We start from the raw sequence: 10,463 nt of genomic DNA, 5'->3' as shown, positions 1-10,463 counted from the left end.
AGCGCTAGCCTTGAGCAAAAGAGCTCACAGGTAGTGCCTAAGCCCCAAGTTCAAGGCACAGGACCCAAAACCACCACCACCACCAACAAAGGAATCTATCAGAAAGAGCAGTAGCTTTTAGGACAATATTAGTATCAAACAACACCCACACACACACACACACACACACACACACACACACACACAAAACAGCTACATGCAAACAAAATATGCTGAAGTGTGAGAATAAATAGTTTGTACCTTTCCTCTCTTTCTCAGAAAGCCTCTGCAGGATATATTCCACCAAAAAAAAGAGTAGCAAAATGAAAGATGCCAGAAGATGGAGAAAGCAGGGCTCTGGAGGATGGGGAGGGAGGTAACAGAACAATTGCATTTCAGGCATGGAAAGCAGCCTGTCCAGACAGAACAGCGTGACTCAAGAGCCAGGCATGTTGAAGACCGTCATCATCATGACCTCTGCCTTACATCATCTTAAACAAATAGAAAAAGATGTAAGAAACTTAAGAGCTTTGGAAAAGCTGAGATGGTTGTCCAAGTCCCACAGACTAAGGTTGTTTTCTCCCTCTCCCCCCCATCCCATGGGTCATAGGACTTGAACTCAGGGCCTGAGTATTATCTCTGAGCAATTTCACTCAAGGCTAGTGCTCTATCACTTTGAGCCACAGTGCCACCTCTGGTTTTCTGGTGGTTAATTGCAGATCAAAGCCTCACAGGCTTTCCTGCCCAGGGTGGCCTTGAACCACGATCTTCAGATCTTAGCTTTTTAAAGCCATAATCAATGCTGATGAGGCTGAGCAGCTCACTTTATTCTGCGGGATTGGTGTCCACAATCGTAAATGGTGATCTTTTGGGGCTTCGTGGCAGAGGATAGGAGGGAAGGAACTCAATCCTCTTTCATTTTCTACCCAAAGGCAAGTTCTTTCCTCAGGGGAACCACACAGAAGCGGAGATTTGGTCTCTGAAATAAGATGGGGTTGTGCTTTTCCCCTGGGTCAGGTCTTTTCTGCCATGGGATTAAGCGATTAAACTGTAGATCAGACGTGTCCCAAGTTCCTCTACCTCAGAAACAGTGTGCAGAAGAAGTTGCCTGGATTGATGTAGAAATGGAGATGTAAGCAAGCTCTGAGGAAATCAAGCAAGGCCATTTCCTTTCTTTTCTGTCCCAAACCCACATGGAATGGGCATGGGAAGATGGGCCTTCCTTCCATAGACAAGTGGTATTATTTGAGATTTTCAATTCAGTTGCCCTATTGAAAGCTCCAGTTATTCCTTGGGATCCCACTGGGATTTAGGCCAGTTCTGCAGAGGTCTTCCTTCTAAGGGGGGATGGAATGCAAGCCGTCTGCCAACGGGTAACGGGGGGGGGGGGGGGGGGGGGGGGGGGGGCGGGAAGGAGGCGGCTCCTGAGTCCTCCACCAGTGCGAATGCCCTGCAGTCACTCTGGCTACCTTGGGGATTTGTCTTTCCCCAGGAATCTAAAGGGTTCCAATCGCTTGACTCCAAGGAGGCATGAGGGTTAGAGGAAGTATCATTAGACAATTCTGCAATCAGCCAGATGCTGTGGCTCACGCCTGTAATCCTAACTACTCAGGAGGAATAGGATCTGAAGATCATGGTTCAAAGCCAGACCAGGCAGGAAATTCCATGAGACTCCTGTCTCCAATAAACTACTCAGAAAAAAGCAAGACGTGGTGCTGTGTCTTAAGTGGTAGAGCACTAGCAGGCTCAGGGGCAGTGCCTGGGCCAAATTCAAGCCCCAAGACTGGCAAAAAAAATTTTTTTTTAAGTTTTCAGTCTTGATTTTCGTGTGACAATAGCATCTTTTTCACCAATTAAAGTCAGATGTGCTTGAAAAAAAATTAATCAAGTAGACCCAGAAAAAGGAAAACAGGAAACCCAGAAAGTAATAATTCCAACTGTAGAGCTGTGCAGAGGAGTTTCCAGGGATGGCAGCAGAGAGAAATCCCAGGAAGACAACTGGACAGCAGTCCTTGGGGACGAGCCAGACAGAAGGCAAAGGAGGCCTAACGGCAGGTCATTGCCAAGGAAGAAAATGGAACAAATGCATTACTTGATGCGGTCAAAAGGAAGTATATTGAGAGGTTATTAGGAAGAGTGGGGAAAACAGCAGTAGGGGCTTTAGAATGTTAAGCAAACTTAAGCAAATCCTAATTTGGAAAAAGTACAAAAGGAAGCTACTACATGGTACAAAGCTCATTGATAAGTAAGATTGTTATGATTGTGATAATAATAGGAATAGTGAATAGTGACTTAATAGTGTAACTATTGAGATTAGGGTGGGGAAAGAGAGGGGAGTCTATGAGAGGTAAATCTTGGCTGGGAGGCACAGCTTAAGTGGCCAAGTGCCAACCATGAGCAAGAAAGTTAAGTGAGAGCATGAGGCTCTGAGTTCAAGTCCTGGCACTGGTAAAAAATAAAATAAAATACAAAGATAAATAGGGAGGTGAAATCTTCTTGTAGCAAAGCAGGAAGTCTGAAATGTGTAAGAGCAGACATGTTAAGAAATATCAGGAAGCCACTCTTCCGACATTACATTATATGGCTGGATTTGATTTGCTAAAAATGTTGCTAAGGACTTGTCACATGCCGAAGTTCATGAGAAATAGTCACCTCTCATTTTCTTGTTTTGAAATGTGGTTTAAGTATCAGAAGAGAATAGCCTCAAAAATGATTTGGGAAAAATGTTCCTCTTTCTAGAAGAATTTGAGGAGAGTTGTTATTGCTTCTATGTTTGTGAGAAACCAACATAAAATATTTTAATAATAGAATCTTTGTTGATATTGCCTAGCAGATCAAATATGAAACTAAAGGATAAAGCTTTCGGTACTAGATCACCAATTCACTGCATTTTAGATCTGGTCTCCTTAAACTTTAACTTGTCTCAATCACTCATTTTTACATGGGAGCCTTAGTCAACCTCCCCAGGTTGGTTTAATCTCAGATACCCACTACTCTGAATGTACATTCCAAGTTTTATTTCTTATGTATTAAATCTCTAAATACAAACTAGCATCTTTTCCTAAGAACTCTAGAATCTTTGGTTGATACAGTTCAGCAATATTTACTCATTAATGATGAGCAAAAATTTGAAACTGCATTTAAAATAGATTAGAGAATTAAACAAAGGAGTATAATGGAAAGGAACTTTTTTTGTTTTTGTTTTTGGGTGCTGGTCTTGGGACTTGAACTCAGGGTCTGATGCTGTCCTTAAGCTTTTTTGCTTAAGGCTAGTGCTCTACCACTTGAGCCAGAATTACACTTCTGGCATTTTTTATGGTTAATTGGAGATTAGAGTCTCAAAGACTTTCCTGCTCAGGCTGGCTTTGAACCACAGTCCTGAGTACCTAGGATTATAGGCATGAGCTACCAATGCCCGGCTTGGAAAGGAGTTTTTGTTTTGTTTTGTTTTTGCCAGTGCTGGGGCTGGAATTCAGGTCAACGTACTGTTCCTGAGCTTCTTTTGCTTAAGTCTAGCACTCTACCATGTAAGCCACAGGCTTTTTCTGTGTATATGGTACTGAGGAATTGAACCCAGGGCTTCATGCATGTTAAGCAAGCACTCTACCACTAAGCCACATTCCCAACCCTGGAAAATAATTTTTAAGCTGGGTGTGGTGATGCATTTGGGTAATCTTAAACTGCTCAAGAGGCAGAGGGCTGGATCTAGAGTTTAAGACCAGCCTGGGCAAAACTATTGTTGAGACCCTGCGTCAAAGACAAAACAAAAGCACAAGAGGATTGTATGTAATATAAATAGCACACCATTTGCATAGTAAGTACAAGGTCCTGAGTTCAATTCCAGTATTCTAAAAGAACGACAAAATAAGAGGAAGAAAGAAGAGGAAGAAAGTCATTTTTTGTGTGTGCTGGTCCTGGGGGCTTGAACTCAGGGCCTAGGCACTATCCTTTAGCTTTTTGGTTAAGACTAGTACTCCACCACTTGAGCCACATCTCTATGTCCATCTTTTCGGAGATTCATTAGTGATAAGAATCTCACAGATTTTCCTGCCCCAGGCGGCTTCAAACCATAACCCCCAGATGTTAGCTTCCTGAGTAGTTAGTATTACAGGCATGAGCCACCAGTACGCCACTAGTAACTTCTATTTTTAAAACAAGCAATGTTTAAGCTCCAAAAATAAATGGATAAGATCTAGTTAAGAACAAGTCTTGTTTCTCGAACTTGCTTATTGAATAGTGTTTCTTCATTAAATCTGAAATTTGACAAATGATGGCATTTTGTTATTTGGCAAGGAGGAGGTTGCCTGTAACGAATCACACATAGATCTATAGTTCTTTCCATATCTACTTTCCTCCCCCCTCAAAAAAAAAAAAAACATTTCTACTTCTGGCCACTGGTGGCTCATGCCTTTAATCCTAGCTGCTCAGAAGGCTGCAATCTGAGGGTCAAGGTTCAAAACCAGCTTGGGCTAGAAAGTCTGTGAGATTCTTATCTCCATTTAATCCCAGAAAAGGCCAAGAAGTGGCACTGTGGCTCAAGTGGTGGCCTTGAGCAAAAGGAGCTCAAGCCCAGAATTCAAGCCCCAGGACTCCTCCTGTCTCCCCCAAAAAAGCATATTTTCAGAACTCTAAGCCTCTTTCTTTCTTCTTCTTTTGTGCCAGTACTGGGACTTGAACTCAGGCCTTTTTGCTCAAGGCTGGCCCTCTACCACTTAAGCCACAGTTCTACTTTTGGCTTTTTAGTGGTTAGTGGAGATAAGAGTCTCACACACTTTCCTGCCCAACCTGGCTTTAAACTATGATTCTAGATCTCAGCCTTTGCAGTAGCTAGGATTACAGGCATGAGCCACCATGCCTTGCTTCATCTACCTTTTATTTTCTTCCAAATATACATTTGCTATAGAGAGATAGATGTATGATGAGAGCAATGAGCCCCCCCCCCCCATTTCCTTTTCACATGTTTGCTTCAGGTTGGGATTTTTTGTCACTTGTAATCAAAGAATTCCTCACTAATACAGACATTGGATGGCATACCATGATTGTTTCCTCATTCAAATTCCTGTTAGCCATGGCCGTTGGGATCTTCTTTTTCCTTTTTTTAAAAAAAAAATCTTGATTTTTAGAGACAGGGTCTTACTATATAGCCTGGGCTGGGCTTCAAATTCTTGATGCTCCAGTCTCAGCCTCCTGAGTGCTGAGATTACAGACCTGTGCTACCATACCTTCCTTGTACAGTCCAAGCCATTGTGCTTCTTATGCACAGAACAACTAATATCTGAGAGACTGAAATAGATTCTACCCAAAGGTAATTTACCAAAAAGAAATCAAGCCTGATGTAGAATGTGGTTGCTGGTCTCTTCGTGAAAATAATGATTCATAACTTCTTGCACATATTTTGGGGAATTTCTCTGCTGTCTACCCAGTAGCACTTGTTGTATAGCCATGGGCTATTATTACTTTGCCAGTCCTGAAGCTTGAACTCAGAGCCTGGGTGCTGTTGCTGAACTTCTTTTACTCAAGGCTAGCGCTCTACTACTTGAATCACAGCACCAACTTCCGGCTTTTTGTTTATGTGGTACTGAGGAATTGAACCCAGGGCTTCCTGTATGCAAGGCAAGCGCTCTACCACTAAGCCACCTTCCCAGCCCATTACTTGATCTTTTGTGCTTGTTCTTTTTTGTTTTGTTATGTGACAGTACTGGGGCTTGAACTCAGGACCTTGCATTCTCTTTTTTTTTTGGTCCGGTCGTGGGGCCTGAACTCTGGGCCTGGGTGCTGTCCCTCAGCTCTTCAGCTCAAGGCTAGTGCTCTACCACTTGAGCCACAGTGCCACTTCCGGCCTTTTTCTTTTTGCTTATGTGGTGCTGAGGAGTCGAACCCAGGGCCTCATGCATGCAAGGCAAGCACTCTACCACGGAGCCACCTTCCCAGCCCCTGGACCTTGCACTCTTGCTGGGCTTTTTTTTTTTTTACTCAAGGCTGGTGCCTTCCTAGTTGAGCCACTTGCAATGGTTCATTTTGGTTTTTGAGACAGGGTCTTATCTAAGATGACCTCAATCTCTCAATCTTCCTACCTCAGCCTTCTTAGTGCTGGGATTATAGGCATGTACCACCAGGCCTGGCTTCTCACAGAGTCTTAAAGAGTCATTACTGCTACTGTTCCCACTCAAGTCCTGGCTTATTTTGCTCAGTTGTGCTGTGTGGTCAGTGATGGTCACTCACCCTCTCTGGTATCTGTCGAGCTCATGAAGCACTGTGTGGTCACAATACTCAAACACCAGGTGAAGCCGCCGCCGCCTCCTGAACACTTCCAGGAGATTGACAAGGTTGGGATGCTTGAGTTGCTGAAAACACAGAAGCAAGGGACAATGTGAGTTGTGCCTGTTTTCTCTGACTGGGACCCAATGAATAAAAGCATTTTCCCTTGGATGTTTCCGGCCTGGAGCTGCAGGAGGCAGGGGCCAGTGACCCCTGACCTTTCTGGATGCATCATTTGTCAGCAACTTTCAAGGAAAACCTGATTATAATGAAGAACGTTTGTGAAAAGGAAGAACTAAGAAATGTCTAGAGAGGAAAGGAGAAGGAAGGGCGACTTTTAAGTTAAAATCTAGTCTTCAAAGCTGGATGACTCAAGTAAGTATCCCTTCCCACAGCAGTTCAGGGTCTGGATGTCTCCAGACTCTTCCTCCCCCCTCAAAGAGTAACTCATTCACACTTACTAAGTAATTACTATGTCGTATTCCTATGAAATCTTTATTTAGTAATGACTGTACAATTGCATCTTTTGGGGGTAGTACTAGAGTTTTATTTATTTTTTATTTTTTATTTCCTGAACTCTGGGCCTGGGCGCTGTCCCTCAGCTCTTCAGCTCAAGGCTAGCGCTCTACCACTTGAGCCACAGCGCCACTTCCGGCTTTTTTTCTTTTTGCTTATGTGGTGCTGAGGAGTCGAACCCAGGTCTCATACATGCAAGGCAAGCGCTCTACCACTGAGCCACCTTCCCAGCCCCACATACTAGAGTTTTAATTCACGGCCTTGTGCTTGTTAGGCAGGTACGCTACCCTTTGAGACTTGCCCCCAATCCTTTTTTGATCTCAGTCACTTTTCAGATACAGTCTTGCAACTTTTTCCCAGGCCAAGCTCAAGATCCTCCTACCTGTGCTTCCTGCATAGCTGGAACTATAGGCATGAGCCACTTCACTTAGCTTCTACTTTTAAATTGGGTCCTGATAACTTTCATTTATTTATTTAGTTATTTATTTTTCTGTTGTGGGGTTTGAACTCTGGGCCTGGGCGCTGTCTCTAAGCTCTTCAGCTCAAGGCTAGTACTCTACCACTTTGAGCTACAGCTCCACTTCCAGTTTTCTGGTGGTTAACTGGAGATAAGAATCTCATGGACTTTTCTGCCCAGGCTGGCTTTGAACTGCAATCCTCAGATCTCAGCCTCTTGAGTAGCTAGGATTACAGTTGTGAGCCACTGGCAACCGGCACTTTTTTTTTCTTTCCCAGCTGGTCTCTGATCTTCACCTCCCAAGTAGCTGGGGTTATAGGCATGAGCCTCTGTACCCAGCCTTGTTCAATTAAGTGTTTACTATCCTCCAGTGTCAACAGACATCAATAGATAGAATAAATAGTGATAGCACCAAAAAAGAACCAAGATATTAGAGTCTCTGTTCTCCTGTTGACTCAAAACTCTGTCATTGTCCCTCTGGCTCATGGGCCTTGTGTGTGACAGGCTTTTGAGAGTGAAGTATGAATGCATAGTTCAGATCAGTTTCTTAGGCTGAAGAAGTATTTTCAAGAGAACAAGGGAGGCATTCTTTTGCAGTGACTGCAAGTGTGAGTCTAGAAAAGGTGGGTATCAAGTGAGGTGGCTTTGGCCAACATAAATCTCTTTTAGCTTTGTGGCCTTTCTGTACATAAACCTATCAAAAATGGGGACTGGGCAGCTGGGCATGGTGGTGGTTCATACCTGTAATCCTAGTTACTTAGAAGTCAGAGCTTTAGGGATTGAGATTCAATGTCAGATCAACAGATGCCATTTCAACCAATGGCATGTGTTGATTACTCCAGCTTTGGGGGAAGCACAATGACTGGGTGCACTGATGCATTTGCCATCCCAGTGATGTAAGTGGGAGGATTGCAGTCCAGAACAACCTGGCCATGAAGTAAAGCCCCCATCTCTAAAATAACCAATCCAACAAGGGCTGGAGATGTGTGGTTCAAGTGGTAGAGCATGGGCTGGGAAGGTGGCTCAATGGTAGAGTGCTTGCACTGCATGCATGAGGCCCTGGGTTCGATTCCTCAGCACCACATAAGCAGAAAAAAGCTGGAAGTGGTGCTGTAGCTCCAGTGGTAGAGTGCTAGCCTTGAGCTGAAGAGCTGAGGGATAGTGTCCAGGCCCAGAGTTCAGGCCCCACAACCAACCAAAAAAAAAAAAATACAAAAAAAATCAAGTGGTAGAGCATGTGCCTGGCAAGCATTAAGCCCTGGATTCAATCCATAGTACATATCTATATCTATATCTATCTATCTATTAAAATAAGGGACTCGTATTATAAAAGGCAAAACATCTACAGGAAAGCTTCCTTTCTATAGGGCATCTTGTTTCACTCACCTACCAAACCACTACCAGTGATCATATTTATTGCTGTACAATTGTGTGTGTGTGCGCGCACGCATGCTTGCACATGCACACGTTAATTGGAGATTAACTGGTTAATTGGAGATAAGAGTCTCATGAACTTTCTTATTGGGCTGGCTCTGAACTATGATCCTCAGCCTTATGAGTAGCTAGGATGACAGGTGTGAGCCATCAGTGTCCAGATGAAAAATCCAACTTCTTAAACTGCATGGTATGTGGTACATTTGTATATTGCTATGACAAAGACACAGAAGTTATTTTTTTCTGTAAAAATCTCTCTGTACTTTCAAGATGAGAAAACTCTGCTCCAAATACTATGTAAAAAACATGTCAAATATTCGAAAGCCCATGCCTTAGTCTCTTTGTGTTTCTACACCAAAGTACCCTAGATTGAATAATTTATTAAGCTAGAAATTGATTCCTTTCAGTTCTGGAGACTGAGAAGCTCAAGAGCCAGGTCCCAGCAAAGGCGGTCCAGAAAGGCTCCTCTCTGTGTCTCACTGCTATATGCTCACATAGTGGAAGGCAGAAGGGCAAGAGCATTTCCCTCAGCCTTGGCCTTTAATTTATTCTTTGTTTTTTTTTTTGTTTTGTTTTGTTTTGGTCATGTCAGAGACCAAATGCAGTGTCTTGCACATGCTAAGCATGTGCTCTGCCACCAAGCTACATCCTCAGCCCGAGTCCAGTCGTGAGGTGACAGAATCACCAAGGCTGTATACCTCAATACTTCTCCATGGGTTTCAGATTCAACCTGAGGTTTTGGAAAGAACACTGTCATTCGTCATACCTGGGTCTTATAACGGCTGCCACTTCAAGCTATAAAATGGCACATTCATGTTATCAGGCCTGGAAACTTTTGGCCTGAATGAACATTTACTGGACATAGTAAGAGGGAATGAACTGCTTTCTTAACCTCTGAATGGCATTGGTTTAGACAGCCAAAACAGAAATCTTTAGGAAAGAAAAATCATCATCCTTAGGCCCGACACATTTTCATACATTTGGTTCTTTCCATAGGATGTGATCTCAAGGTTAAGACTTCAAATCTTACAATCTTGTAAATTTCAAGTGCTTATTTTCATTTCTGGCCAATTTCATCTTTGCCCCTTCTTGTTATTAGAAGAGTTGGTATGTAGGGATGAACTGGAGGTAAAGATGATGGGGGGGTGAGGGTGGGAGATGGGGGTACGCTATATATGCGTGTGTGTATATGTGTGACAATGACTCTACAGTTTCTACAAGGAAGCTGACCATCATTGACAAGAGACCCAGGTTTGGGAAGCAGAAACTCCTGCCCCTGGTCCCGTGGATATGCAGGGCCTCTGAGATACTAGAGGAGTTGTCAGGTTGGCTGCAGCTTGAGCTGAAGATAATGCCATGAGCTATCACATGTGCTTGAGGGAGGCCAAGATAGAGCTGGAATGAGACAAGGCTGTGGGCACAGGATGGGCAGAGACAGAGTAGCAGGTCCCCAGAGATAAGAGGAAGGCATGGAGCACGACACCACAGGTGTGTCTTACAAAGAGATGTGGCCAGTGGGGGCAGATCCTTCTGGGGGGCAGGGAGGACATAGTCTTGAATGTAGGGTCACGTAACCACACTGGAGTGGTATCCATTCACCTTGGACCAGGAGGCTGGCCCACAAGACTGTGTGGATTCAGTATCTCAAACCACCTTCCTGGGGCTGGGAAGGTGGCTCAGTGGTAGAGCATTTGCCTTGCATGCCTGAGTCCCTGGGTTCAATTCCTCAGCACCACATAAGCAAAAAGAAGAAAGCCGGAAGTGGCGCTGTGGCTCAAGTAGTAGAGCGCTAGCCTTGAGCTGAAGAGCTGAGGGACAG

The 10,463-nt window shown here is 43.9% G+C and overlaps 1 protein-coding gene across 3 annotated transcripts in view; it reads right to left on the bottom strand.

Moving 5' to 3' along the window:
* The window catches only part of Cdkl1 (cyclin-dependent kinase-like 1 (CDC2-related kinase)), a 56,470-nt gene that overhangs the window by 22,194 nt on the left and 23,813 nt on the right, over positions 1–10,463 (bottom strand). For all 3 annotated transcript variants that reach the window (XM_013012297.1, XM_013012298.1, XM_013012296.1), the window contains exon 3: positions 6,202–6,323. In XM_013012297.1, coding sequence (XP_012867751.1) covers positions 6,202–6,323 — 122 coding nt within the window. The remainder of the gene's footprint in view (positions 1–6,201; positions 6,324–10,463) is intronic.

The sequence above is a fragment of the Dipodomys ordii genome, unplaced genomic scaffold (assembly GCF_000151885.1).
Source record: "Dipodomys ordii isolate 6190 unplaced genomic scaffold, Dord_2.0 Scaffold16, whole genome shotgun sequence".
Lineage (NCBI taxonomy): Eukaryota > Metazoa > Chordata > Mammalia > Rodentia > Heteromyidae > Dipodomys > Dipodomys ordii.
This window is presented reverse-complemented; position numbering and strand designations above follow the sequence as displayed.